At 32.7% G+C, this 14,104-nt stretch overlaps 2 protein-coding genes and 2 long non-coding RNA genes across 4 annotated transcripts; all 4 read left to right on the forward strand.

Annotated features, from left to right (window-relative positions):
• Positions 1-3,607: 3,607 nt before the first annotated feature.
• On the forward strand, positions 3,608-4,150 carry LOC120341766 (uncharacterized). Its single transcript, XR_013474792.1, has 3 exons — positions 3,608-3,674; positions 3,734-3,817; positions 4,017-4,150. It is a non-coding gene; the product is annotated as an uncharacterized LOC120341766 (long non-coding RNA).
• Positions 4,151-7,303: 3,153 nt separating this feature from the next.
• LOC144420844 (uncharacterized) lies at positions 7,304-8,792 on the forward strand. Its single transcript, XM_078110537.1, has 6 exons — positions 7,304-7,418; positions 7,687-7,817; positions 7,919-8,001; positions 8,202-8,282; positions 8,342-8,425; positions 8,623-8,792. Exons 1-6 carry the CDS (start codon positions 7,320-7,322, stop codon positions 8,790-8,792), a joined length of 648 nt encoding a protein of 215 aa, XP_077966663.1. The 5' UTR covers positions 7,304-7,319.
• Positions 8,793-11,891: 3,099 nt separating this feature from the next.
• Positions 11,892-12,893, forward strand: LOC144411729 (uncharacterized). The gene is made up of 4 exons (XM_078110538.1): positions 11,892-12,006; positions 12,275-12,405; positions 12,507-12,589; positions 12,790-12,893. The coding sequence occupies exons 1-4, from the start codon at positions 11,908-11,910 to the stop codon at positions 12,891-12,893; spliced, it is 417 nt and encodes a 138-aa protein (XP_077966664.1). The 5' UTR covers positions 11,892-11,907.
• Positions 12,894-12,930: 37 nt separating this feature from the next.
• On the forward strand, positions 12,931-13,557 carry LOC144420877 (uncharacterized). Its single transcript, XR_013474783.1, has 2 exons — positions 12,931-13,013; positions 13,213-13,557. It is a non-coding gene; the product is annotated as an uncharacterized LOC144420877 (long non-coding RNA).
• Positions 13,558-14,104: the final 547 nt, after the last annotated feature.

Raw genomic sequence — 14,104 nt, forward strand, 5'->3', positions numbered from 1 at the left:
TATGGCTATTTTGTACAAAGGCCCTGCCTGCAATCTACATTCCTCACCCTATAACTCAAACCCTAACTGGATAACAACGGAGTTTCTTATTTTGATCGTTGGCGGGAGTGTTTCGTTTTGTCGGAGGCACTATACGAAAGATCCAATAATATTCTTTCGACGATAAACAATTCAACATTTTCTACATACTTGTACATTTACACAAAAAAAAAATGCTAGTTGATTACACAAGTTATTTTTAGCATTTTTGTATGTTAAAACCTCCAAAACAAACATTCTGAACGCACAGCATCCTACTGCCGCGTTAAATGTTCATAATAAAAATAGATAGTTACAAAAAACTGATTTCTTTCTTCTTTATTCGGTTATACATTGAAAATTATATAACAGTTCCAACGCACTACGTAGTTATTAAAAATACGTCTAAAAACTTGCATAAAAAAATTATATATTTCAGTGAAAAGGTTTACTGGAATACAACATAGATTAATCAGAGAAATCAAAGCTTGTACTGAAATAATGCAAAGTGATATTCAGGTTTTATCTTGTCGCTTAAAGTATTGTAACTACTCGACTCAAAATAGCTTAATGTTTGAAATATTGAAAAACTTAAATAATTGTGGACGGAACATTCTCACATCGCTCACTTTGAAAAATTGATCATCGTGTTTGATGTTCGTTGATCACATGATTTTCGTTACGATTAATATTCAAATGCAAGTGTCAGGAACGGTGACTGACAGTACGACATTTTACCTTACTTAATTGAAGTTTGTGCCTTGAAACAGAAAAACGGAAAACACTTAAATTTCTATTACCTGGCATTTATTCTGAAGTCTCATTCGAAAAGTGTAAGCAATGACGCTTGCGAAATGGATCTATTTGATGCTTTGGGCTTGTTTGTTGTTCAGGAAACTGATCTATTGCCAAAGCACTCAAGTGAAGAACTTGTTATTTTCCCGTAAATATGCCAGCTGACTTGCCATTGAAGAATTCCTCAGAGAAGTGTATATTTAAATTACGAATCCATAGGAATGTTGTTGGTATCAAGACATAAACATAAACAGTTTGAAACAGGAACAGGAAATGATCAGAGTATACAGTATGAGTTAAAGACTTTGAGTTAATTAACTACCTTCCACATTCTTATTCCTTATCGCAGCAAGTTTGTCGTGTGCTATCTGTTAACTCGCGTACGTTGCATTTATTTGCAACATCGTGATAGGATCTTTACACTACTACTACATGGCGACCATGTTCAAGATTTTATATATTATACTCATAGTTTGTAGCCTACCTTGATTTTCAAAACATGATATATACGTATACAACACATACACATTCAAACTATTTATTATCACATAAAATACCAGTTTTTGTTGTGTGTATAACAGAGTGGTTCATTTCGCACATTTTCTTCAACAATTCACAGGTTCCGAGGGTCGTAAATGAGGATGTTGATGTTATGCTTAGATTGTTTTTGAATAAAATAATATTTAGTATAGTCCAGATCAGTTTTAACGGAAATTTTCTATTTATTCTGATTTGGCATGATCAGCAAGCTCCTGCATGTGATTTATACAATATATGCACTTCAGAAACTTTCATTATTTTTTTTTGTCATTCTTGAATTTCAAAAGTCTAAATGGTCATTCGGGGGCGAAACAAAGCTGAGAAGAAACATTATCGATTATGTAATGGTCGTTAACATATTCTTCAACTGAACCAAACTAAACACTCAAGTCACATTCACAATTGAAACTATTTTATGTGAAAGTTTTCCCAAACATTTTCATAAACACTATTACAAGAAAGATTGTCCAGGTTTTGGTTAATAAACTGGTAAATCCGAAGGTCACCACACCCGAATGTCACTAATGTGTTTGGCTCGGCTCATTTTTCAACTACAAATGCTAAGTTCTGAAAAATTGTCATCATGTATTGTCCTGGTAAAATTTGTGAAAGTTTCTGACCTGCAACACATCAACGTTAAAATGAGAATATCGGTCGGAGACCGAAGACTTATCGATTGAAGGTTAGGAGATCTCCCAAAACAGCGCTCTTACTCCATAGTGACACCGTGTGTCCCATCACTAATTAAATAATAACTCGCTAATTATACGACATAATTCATCGAATTGTGAATATTTCTAATTGATATAGTTAATTAATTCAAGGATTTCACTTTAATGAAAATTGTATTTTATTGTATTAAAACGCTATATTTTGGCGACAAATAGAAATTTGAAACGCAAAATGATTTTGATCGAAAATATCTGTACGTTTTTTTTACGAGATTTCTTATTCTTCGAAACGGGTACTAGAGTTTTGATGAAGTTACGAAATTAATCGATCTTCCGTGAACACAGCATATGAATTTGGAAATATTGCAGAAGATTTTTGATTACTATCATCATTGAACATTATCATATGTAGTTGGCACTTTATTAATTTCAAATTACAATTTTAATGTTCGTGATATCTTAGGAGGCATTGTAAATTGCGTGAGCAAGGTGTATTAGTGAGTGTGAGTTTGGATATACCTAAAGTTCGGAATTTGACTTTTAACTGCATATATGGAAATCATGTCAAATTTGAAATTAGAAAATACGATATAGATTCACACCTTTCTGTTGCGACATGGCTCCACGTTTTATCAAATCTTGCTGCATGCATGAGTTTTGCATCATGTTCAAGTGAACCCCTCCTGAAATTTCGTCAACATACTTTGTGAATTTTTAATTCAAATTTTTGATGTTGTTTCTTGAATGTACTTATACAATGTAATATACAAATTTGAAAGATGAAATGTGAATAATTTTTTCCGCCTTCCGATACCTGTGTCCAAAAGAAATGCTAGTGAACACTCATAATGATAAGACTTGAGAGAACAGATTCGAAAAAGAGCAGACAAAACAAAAACACCATGACATATTTGCATCACGTTCCATTATCCAATGCTTTTGTCTTTTCTTCTATTTAATATTTATTTTTCTATGTTCTGCTATTTTAGCAATAGTTCGCATTGAGATATTCACAAGGTCGGGATGATGGAGTCAACTCATTCTTTGTCTTTGATTATACTGTTCTTTTCGTTCGCATGGAGTCGAGAAATATATTCAGGAAATGATATTGATTTGAAACGCGTAAGTGGAAAAAGTATTTGTCAAACGATAAATGTGATATTGTATGGACCAACGCCGTTTCGGTAATAAATCGCAAAGTTTACGAGTTGTAATTGTGACGTAAAGTTGCAGTTTTTCGGTCTTCTATATATGTAAATAAAAAATATGAAATACGAGAATACTTTATAACAAACCCGTGTTGATATTCGTTTTAAAAATTATAAAAAATACTTCATGCTTCAAACACTGTAAAGCGCAAAGCAGATTGGTGAGAGTTTCAAGTAATTTATTTTCACTTCCTAGATTGTTATCGCGTACTGATCAGGAAGTTTCGTTTGCTATAATCAGTTTCCAGTGAATCAGAATTTTAATTTATTTTATGTAGTTCTTGGCAATTTCAATAAAAATAAATTACTGATTTAATCAATTAACCCAAGAACATATAATTGACATTAAATTTACTTGCAGAGAAAAGATGGGAAGAGATAGCTACAGAGCTTTATCAAGAACAACCTTCTGTTAACACAAAGATAAGACCTCCTTCTGAAGGTAAAGATGTTACCAAATCATGAATTGCGATATTTTACAAACCCACTTTTCCTTTACAGGAGACCCCTGGTTCTACTCTCATCCACATGCCTATTCAACCGACTATTCTACATTCTTTAGTATTGTGTCTTCAATGGAGGATGGTGAGTAATATTCATCAATTTTGACTATTTATTTCAATCATGTTTCACTTGATGTTTACATGTTTCATCATTGTTTTACTTTTATTGAAATAAATAAAAATAAAATTGCTTCGAAAAAACTGCAGTTGATTTTTTTTTGTCTGATTGCAGTTTTGGAATATTTAATTAGTAATATTATTTTACCGTTGTTGTGTTTCAGATCAGAAGCATTTACAAATTTTTACCAGGACGCCGACTATAAATGATGACAATCTTTCAGATCTCCAAGCTTTTGCGGTTGAGCAAGGAATCGACCCAAACACATTAGTGACATTCGGGTGTGGTGATCTGATTCCAACAGATTATCTGTTAGATAAAAGATCGGCTTAGTGCAACGGCCATCTATTTATATTCAGTACTAACGTTATCTCATGTAACAAACTATCATGCAAGTTAAAAACTAATATGGCTATTTTGTACAAAGCCCCTGCCTGCAATCTACATTCCTCACCCTATAACTCAAACCCTAACTGGATAACAACGGAGTTTCTTATTTTGATCGTTGGCGGGAGTGTTTCGTTTTGTCGGAGGCACTATACGAAAGATCCAATAATATTCTTTCGACGATAAACAATTCAACATTTTCTACATACTTGTACATTTACACAAAAAAAAAATGCTAGTTGATTACACAAGTTATTTTTAGCATTTTTGTATGTTAAAACCTCCAAAACAAACATTCTGAACGCACAGCATTCTACTGCCGCGTAAAATTTTCATAATAAAAATAGATAGTTACAAAAAACTGATTTCTTTCTTCTTTATTCGGGTATACATTGAAAATTATATAACAGTTCCAACGCACTACGTAGTTATTAAAAATACGTCTAAAAACTTGCATAAAAAAAATTATATATTTCAGTGAAAAGGTTTACTGGAATACAACATAGATTAATCAGAGAAATCAAAGCTTGTACTGAAATAATGCAGAGTGATATTCAGGTTTTATCTTGTCGCTTAAAGTATTGTAATTACTCGACTCAATATAGCTTAGTGTTTGAAATATTAAAAACTTAAATAATTGTGGACGGAACATTCTCACATCGCTCACTTCGAAAAATTGATCATCGTGTTTGGTGTTCGTTGATCACATGATTTTCGTTACGATTAATATTCAAATGCAAGTGTCAGGAACGGTGACTGACAGTACGACATTTTACCTTACTTAATTGAAGTTTGTGCCTTGAAACAGAAAAACGGAAAACACTTAAATTTCTATTACCTGGCATTTATTCTGAAGTCTCATTCGAAAAGTGTAAGCAATGACGCTTGCGAAATGGATCTTTTTGATGCGTTGGGCTTGTTTGTTGTTCAGGAAACTGATCTATTGCCAAAGCACTCAAGTGAAGAACTTGTTATTTTCCCGTAAATATGCCAGCTGACTTGCCATTGAAGAATTCCTCAGAGAAGTGTACATTTAAATTACGAATCCATAGGAATGTTGTTGGTATCAAGACATAAACATAAACAGTTTCAAACAGGAACAGGAAATGATCAGAGTATACAGTATGAGTTGAAAACTTTGAGTTAATTACCTACCTTCCACATTCTCATTCTCCTTATCGCAGCAAGTTTGTCGTGTGCTATCTTTTAACTCGCGTACGTTGCATTTATTTGTAACATCGTGATAGGATCATTACACTACTACTACTACATGGCGACCATGTTCAAGATTATATATATTATACTCATAGTTTGTAGCCTACCTTGATTTTCAAAACATGATATATACGTATACAACACATACACATTCAATACATTCAAACTATTTATTATCACATAAAATACCAGTTTTTGTTGTGTGTATAACAGAGTGGTTCATTTCGCACATTTTCTTCAACAATTCACAGGTTCCGAGGGTCGTAAATGAGGATGTTGATGTTATGCTTAGATTGTTTTGGAATAAAATAATATTTAGTAGTCCAGATCAGTTTTAACGGAAATTTTCTATTTATTCTGATTTGGCATGATCAGCAAGCTCCTGCATGTGATTTATACAATATATGCACTTCAGAAACTTTCATCATTTTTTTTTGTCATTCTTGAATTTCAAAAGTCTAAATGGTCATTCGGGGGCGAAACAAAGCTGAGAAGAAACATTATCGATTATGTAATGGTCGTTAACATATTCTTCAACTGAACCAAACTAAACACTCAAGTCACATTCACAATTGAAACTATATTATGTGAAAGTTTTTCCAAACATTTTCATAAACACTAATACAAGAAAGATTGTCCAGGTTTTGGTTAATAAACTGGTAAATCCGAAGGTCACCACACCCGAATGTCACTAATGTGTTTGGCTCGGCTCATTTTTCAACTACAAATGCTAAGTTCTGAAAAATTGTCATCATGTATTGTCCTGGTAAAATTTGTGAAAGTTTCTGACCTGCAACACATCAACGGTAAAACGAGAATATCGGTCGGAGACCGAAGACTTATCGATTGAAGGTTAGGAGATCTCCCAAAACAGCGCTCTTACTCCATAGTGACACCGTGTGTCCCATCACTAATTAAATAATAACTCGCTAATTATACGACATAATTCATCGAATTGTGAATATTTCGAATTGATATAGTTAATTAATTCAAGGATTTCACTTTAATGAAAATTGTATTTTATTGTATTAAAACGCTATATTTTGGCGACAAATAGAAATTTGAAACGCAAAATGATTTTGATCGAAAATATCTGTACGTTTTTTTTACCAGATTTCTTATTCTTCGAAACGGGTACTAGAGTTTTGATGAAGTTACGAAATTAATCGATCTTCCGTGAACACAGCATATGAATTTGGAAATATTGCAGAAGATTTTTGATTACTATCATCATTGAACATTATCATATGTAGTTGGCACTTTATTAATTTCAAATTACAATTTTAATGTTCGTGATATCTTAGGAGGCATTGTAAATTGCGTGAGCAAGGTGTATTAGTGAGTGTGAGTTTGGATATACCTAAAGTTCGGAATTTGACTTTTAACTGCATATATGGAAATCATGTCAAATTTGAAATTAGAAAATACGATATAGATTCACACCTTTCTGTTGCGACATGGCTCCACGTTTTATCAAATCTTGCTGCATGCATGAGTTTTGCATCATGTTCAAGTGAACCCCTCCTGAAATATCGTCAACATACTTTGTGAATTTTTAATTCAAATTTTTGATGTTGTTTCTTGAATGTACTTATACAATGTAATATACAAATTTGAAAGATGAAATGTAAATAATTTTTTCCGCCTTCCGATACCAGTGTCCAAAAGAAATGCTAGTGAACACTCATTATGATAAGACTTGAGAGAAAAGATTCGAAAAACAGCAGACAAAACAAAAACACCATGACATATTTGCATCACGTTCCATTATCCAATGCTTTTATCTTTTCTTCTATTTAATATTTATTTTTCTATGTTCTGCTATTTTAGCAATAGTTCGCATTGAGATATTCACAAGGCTGGGATGATGAAGTCAACTTCTTCCTTGTCTTTGGTTATTCTGTTCTTATCGTTCGCATGGAGTCGAGAAATATATTCAGGAAATGATATTGATTTGAAACGCGTAAGTCAAAAAATATTTGTCAAACGATAAATGTGATATTGTATGGACCAACGCCGTTTCGGTAATAAAGCGCAAAGTTTACGAGTTGTAATTGTGACGTAAAGTTGCAGTTTTTCGGTCTTCTATATATGTAAATAAAAAATATGAAATACGAGAATACTTTATAACAAACCCGTGTTGATATTCGTTTTGAAAATTATAAAAAATACTTCATGCTTCAAACACTGAAAAGCGCAAAAACGTATTTTACTTTTAATCTTATTCGTAGTTGCAAGGAGTCTGGTTTCTCACACTTGGTGTGGACGACTCGTCCTGGAACGTATTATGGAAGTGTCATGTTGTTGCACCTTTCAACGCAACAGAGAATAGGATGGGTATATACTCATACAACTTACCCAAGTGAGTAGTATTTAGAAAACGAATTCGTTAAGAACAAAATATATCGGTATACACGAGACATATAAATTAATTAATTAACTATGTTATTTCTTTCATAACAGGAATAAATCACAGAATCCTCACTCCTTTACAGATGATTTATACCGCGACCACCTGGGTCAAATTTGGCATAATCAGCAGATTGGTGAGAGTTTCAAGTAATTTATTTTCACTTTCTAGATTGTTATCGCGTACTGATCAGGAAGTTTCGTTTGCTATAATCAGTTTCCAGTGAATCAGAATTTTAATTTATTTTATGTAGTTCTTGGCAATTTCAATATAAATAAATTACTGATTTAATCAATTAACCCAAGAACATATAATTGACATTAAATTTACTTGCAGAGAAAAGATGGGAAGAGATAGCTACAGAGCTTTATCAAGAACAACCTTCTGTTAACACAAAGATAAGACCTCCTTCTGAAGGTAAAGATGTTACCAAATCATGAATTGCGATATTTTACAAACCCACTTTTCATTTGCAGGAGACCCCTGGTTCTACTCTCATCCACATGCCTATTCAACCGATTATTCTACTTTCTTTGGTATTGTGTCTTCAATGGAGGATGGTGAGTAATATTCATCAATTTTGACTATTTATTTCAATCATGTCCACTCGATGTTTACATGTTTCATCATTGATTTACTTTTATTGAAATAAACAAAAATAAAATTGCTCCGAAAGAACTGCAGTTGATTTTTTTTGTCTGATTGCAGTTTTGGAATATTTAATTAGTAATATTATTTTACCGTTGTTGTGTTTCAGATCAGAAGCATTTACAAATTTTTACCAGGACGCCGACTATAAATGATGACAATCTTTCAGATCTCCAAGCTTTTGCGGTTGAGCAAGGAATCGACCCAAACACATTAGTGACATTCGGGTGTGGTGACATGATTCCAACAGATTATCTGTTAGATAAAAGATCGGCTTAGTGCAACGGCCATCTATTTATATTCAGTACTAACGTTATCTCATGTAACAAACTATCATGCAAGTTAAAAACTAATATGGCTATTTTGTACAAAGCCCCTGCCTGCAATCTACATTCCTCACCCTATAACTCAAACCCTAACTGGATAACAACGGAGTTTCTTATTTTGATCGTTGGCGGGAGTGTTTCGTTTTGTCGGAGGCACTATACGAAAGATCCAATAATATTCTTTCGACGATAAACAATTCAACATTTTCTACATACTTGTACATTTACACAAAAAAAAATGCTAGTTGATTACACAAGTTATTTTTAGCATTTTTGTATGTTAAAACCTCCAAAACAAACATTCTGAACGCACAGCATTCTACTGCCGCGTAAAATTTTCATAATAAAAATAGATAGTTACAAAAAACTGATTTCTTTCTTCTTTATTCGGGTATACATTGAAAATTATATAACAGTTCCAACGCACTACGTAGTTATTAAAAATACGTCTAAAAACTTGCATAAAAAAATTATATATTTCAGTGAAAAGGTTTACTGGAATACAACATAGATTAATCAGAGAAATCAAAGCTTGTACTGAAATAATGCAAAGTGATATTCAGGTTTTATCTTGTCGCTTAAAGTATTGTAATTACTCGACTCAATATAGCTTAGTGTTTGAAATATTAAAAACTTAAATAATTGTGGACGGAACATTCTCACATCGCTCACTTCGAAAAATTGATCATCGTGTTTGGTGTTCGTTGATCACATGATTTTCGTTACGATTAATATTCAAATGCAAGTGTCAGGAACGGTGACTGACAGTACGACATTTTACCTTACTTAATTGAAGTTTGTGCCTTGAAACAGAAAAACGGAAAACACTTAAATTTCTATTACCTGGCATTTATTCTGAAGTCTCATTCGAAAAGTGTAAGCAATGACGCTTGCGAAATGGATCTTTTTGATGCGTTGGGCTTGTTTGTTGTTCAGGAAACTGATCTATTGCCAAAGCACTCAAGTGAAGAACTTGTTATTTTCCCGTAAATATGCCAGCTGACTTGCCATTGAAGAATTCCTCAGAGAAGTGTACATTTAAATTACGAATCCATAGGAATGTTGTTGGAATCAAGACATAAACATAAACAGTTTCAAACAGGAACAGGAAATGATCAGAGTATACAGTATGAGTGAAAGACTTTGAGTTAATTAACTACCTTCCACATTCTTATTCCTTATCGCAGCAAGTTTGTCGTGTGCTATCTGTTAACTCGCGTACGTTGCATTTATTTGTAACATCGTGATAGGATCATTACACTACTACTACATGGCGACCATGTTCAAGATTATATATATTATACTCATAGTTTGTAGCCTACCTTGATTTTCAAAACATGATATATACGTATACAACACATACACATTCAAACTATTTTTTATCACATAAAATACCAGTTTTTGTTGTGTGTATAACAGAGTGGTTCATTTCGCACATTTTCTTCAACAATTCACAGGTTCCGAGGGTCGTAAATGAGGATGTTGATGTTATGCTTAGATTGTTTTTGAATAAAATAATATTTAGTAGTCCAGATCAGTTTTAACGGAAATTTTCTATTTATTCTGATTTGGCATGATCAGCAAGCTCCTGCATGTGATTTATACAATATATGCACTTCAGAAACTTTCATCATTTTTTTTTGTCATTCTTGAATTTCAAAAGTCTAAATGGTCATTCGGGGACGAAACAAAGCTGAGAAGAAACATTAGCGATTACGTAATGGTCGTTAACATATTCTTCAACTGAACCAAACTAAACACTCAAGTCACAGTTACAATTAAAACTATTTTATGTGAAAGTTTTTCCAAACATTGTCATAAACACTAATACAAGAAAGATTGTCCAGGTTTTGGTTAATAAACTGGTAAATCCAAAGGTCACCACACCCAAATGTCACTAATGTGTTTGGCTCGGCTCATTTCTCAACTACAAATGCTAAGTTCGAAAAAATTGTCATCATGTATTGTCCTGGTAAATTTTGTGAAAGTTTCTGACCTGCAACACATCAACGGTAAAACGAGAATATCGGTCGGAGACCGAAGACTTATCGATCGAAAGTTGGGGGATCTCCCAAAACAGCGCTCTTACTCCATGGTGACACCGTGTGTCCCATCACTAATTAAATAATAACTCGCTTATTATACGACATAATTCATCGAATTGTGAATATTTCTAATTGATATAATTAATTAATTCAGTGATTCCACTTTAATGAAATTGTATTTTATTGTTTTAAACGCTATATTTTGGCGACAAATAGAAATTTTAAACGAAAAATGATTTTGATCGAAAATATCTGTACGTTTTTTTTACCAGATTTCTTATTCTTCGAAACGGGTACTAGAGTTTTGATGAAGTTACGAAATTAATCGATCTTCCGTGAACACAGCATATGAATTTGGAAATATTGCAGAAGATTTTTGATTACTATCATCATTGAACATTATCATATGTAGTTGGCACTTTATTAATTTCAAATTACAATTTTAATGTTCGTGATATCTTAGGAGGCATTGTAAATTGCGTAAGCAAGGTGTATTAGTGAGTGTGAGTTTGGATATACCTAAAGTTCGGAATTTGACTTTTAACTGCATATATGGAAATCATGTCAAATTTGAAATTAGAAAATACGATATAGATTCACACCTTTCTGTTGTGACATGGCTCCACGTTTTATCAAATCTTGCTGCATGCATGAGTTTTGCATCATGTTCAAGTTAACCCCCTCCTGAAATTTCGTCAACATACTTTGTGAATTTTTAATTCAAATTTTTGATGTTGTTTCTTGAATGTACTTATACAATGTAATATACAAATTTGAAAGATGAAATGGAAATAATTTTTTCCGCCTTCCGATACCATTGTCCAAAAGAAATGCTAGTGAACACTCATTATGATAAGACTTGAGAGAAAAGATTCGAAAAGAGCAGACAAAACAAAAACACCATGACATATTTGCATCACGTTCCATTATCCAATGCTTTTATCTTTTCTTCTATTTAATATTTATTTTTCTATGTTCTGCTATTTTAGCAATAGTTCGCATTGAGATATTCACAAGGTCGGGATGATGAAGTCAACTCCTTTTTTGTCTTTGATTATTCTGTTCTTATCGTTCGCATGGAGTCGAGAAATATATTCAGGAAATGATATTGATTTGAAACGCGTAAGTCAAAAAATATTTGTCAAACGATAAATGTGATATTGTATGGACCAACGCCGTTTCGGTAATAAAGCACAAAGTTTACGAGTTGTAATTGTGACGTAAAGTTGCAGTTTTTCGGTCTTCTATATATGTAAATAAAAAATATGAAATACGAGAATACTTTATAACAAACCCGTGTTGATATTCGTTTTGAAAATTATAAAAAATACTTCATGCTTCAAACACTGAAAAGCGCAAAAACGTATTTTACTTTTAATCTTATTCGTAGTTGCAAGGAGTCTGGTTTCTCACACTTGGTGTGTACGACTCGTCCTGGAACGTATTATGGAAGTGTCATGTTGTTGCACCTTTCAACGCAACAGAGAATAGGATGGGTATATACTCATACAACTTACCCAAGTGAGTAGTATTTCAAAAACGAATTCGTTAAGAACAAAATATATCGGTATACACGAGACATATAAATTAATTAATTAACTATGTTATTTCTTTCATAACAGGAATAAATCACAGAATCCTCACTCCTTTACAGATGATTTATACCGCGACCACCTGGGTCAAATTTGGCATAATCAGCAGATTGGTGAGAGTTTCAAGTAATTTATTTTCACTTTCTAGATTGTTATCGCGTACTGATCAGGAAGTTTCGTTTGCTATAATCAGTTTCCAGTGAATCAGAATTTTAATTTATTTTATGTAGTTCTTGGCAATTTCAATAAAAATAAATTACTGATTCAATCAATTAACCCAAGAACATATAAGTGACATTAAATTTACTTGCAGAGAAAAGATGGGAAGAGATAGCTACAGAGCTTTATCAAGAACAACCTTCCGTTAACACAAAGATAAGACCTCCTTCTGAAGGTAAAGATGTTACCAAATCATGAATTGCGATATTTTACAAACCCACTTTTCATTTGCAGGAGACCCCTGGTTCTACTCTCATCCACATGCCTATTCAACCGATTATTCTACTTTCTTTAGTATTGTGTCTTCAATGGAGGATGGTGAGTAATATTCATCAATTTTGACTATTTATTTCAATCATGTTTCACTTGATGTTTACATGTTTCATCATTGTTTTACTTTTATTGAAATAAATAAAAATAAAATTGCTCCGGAAAAACTGCAGTTGATTTTTTTTTGTCTGATTGCAGTTTTGGAATATTTAGTTAGTAATATTATTTTACCGTTGTTGTGTTTCAGATCAGAAGCATTTACAAATTTTTACCAGGACGCCGACTATAAATGATGACAATCTTTCAGATCTCCAAGCTTTTGCGGTTGAGCAAGGAATCGACCCAAACACATTAGTGACATTCGGGTGTGGTGACCTGATTCCAACAGATTATCTTTTAGATTAAAGATCGGCTTAGTGCAACGGCCATCTATTTATATTCAGTACTAACGTTATCTCATGTAACAAACTATCATGCAAGTTAAAAACTAATATGGCTATTTTGTACAAAGCCCCTGCCTGCAATCTACATTCCTCACCCTATAACTCAAACCCTAACTGGATAACAACGGAGTTTCTTATTTTGATCGTTGGCGGGAGTGTTTCGTTTTGTCGGAGGCACTATACGAAAGATCCAATAATATTCTTTCGACGATAAACAATTCAATATTTTCTACATACTTGTACATTTACACAAAAAAAAATGCTAGTTGATTACACAAGTTATTTTTAGCATTTTTGTATGTTAAAACCTCCAAAACAAACATTCTGAACGCACAGCATTCTACTGCCGCGTAAAATTTTCATAATAAAAATAGATAGTTACAAAAAACTGATTTCTTTCTTCTTTATTCGGGTATACATTGAAAATTATATAACAGTTCCAACGCACTACGTAGTTATTAAAAATACGTCTAAAAACTTGCATAAAAAAATTATATATTTCAGTGAAAAGGTTTACTGGAATACAACATAGATTAATCAGAGAAATCAAAGCTTGTACTGAAATAATGCAAAGTGATATTCAGGTTTTATCTTGTCGCTTAAAGTATTGTAATTACTCGACTCAATATAGCTTAATGTTTGAAATATTAAAAAACTTAAATAATTGTGGACGGAACATTCTCACATCGCTCACTT

Source organism: Styela clava, chromosome 3 (assembly GCF_964204865.1).
Source record: "Styela clava chromosome 3, kaStyClav1.hap1.2, whole genome shotgun sequence".
In the NCBI taxonomy this organism is placed as follows: domain Eukaryota; kingdom Metazoa; phylum Chordata; class Ascidiacea; order Stolidobranchia; family Styelidae; genus Styela; species Styela clava.

Excerpts from the sequence above, each read along its gene's own strand:
- LOC144411729 (XM_078110538.1), top strand. The coding sequence starts at position 11,908 with ATGATGAAGTCAACTCCTTTTTTGTCTTTGATTATTCTGTTCTTATCG. Across the intron at positions 12,007-12,274 it reads ATGATATTGATTTGAAACGC|TTGCAAGGAGTCTGGTTTCT; the intron begins GTAAGTCAAAAA and ends TCTTATTCGTAG. Across the intron at positions 12,590-12,789 it reads TTGGCATAATCAGCAGATTG|AGAAAAGATGGGAAGAGATA; the intron begins GTGAGAGTTTCA and ends ATTTACTTGCAG.
- LOC144420844 (XM_078110537.1), top strand. The coding sequence starts at position 7,320 with ATGATGAAGTCAACTTCTTCCTTGTCTTTGGTTATTCTGTTCTTATCG. Across the intron at positions 7,419-7,686 it reads ATGATATTGATTTGAAACGC|TTGCAAGGAGTCTGGTTTCT; the intron begins GTAAGTCAAAAA and ends TCTTATTCGTAG. Across the intron at positions 8,283-8,341 it reads GATAAGACCTCCTTCTGAAG|GAGACCCCTGGTTCTACTCT; the intron begins GTAAAGATGTTA and ends TTTCATTTGCAG.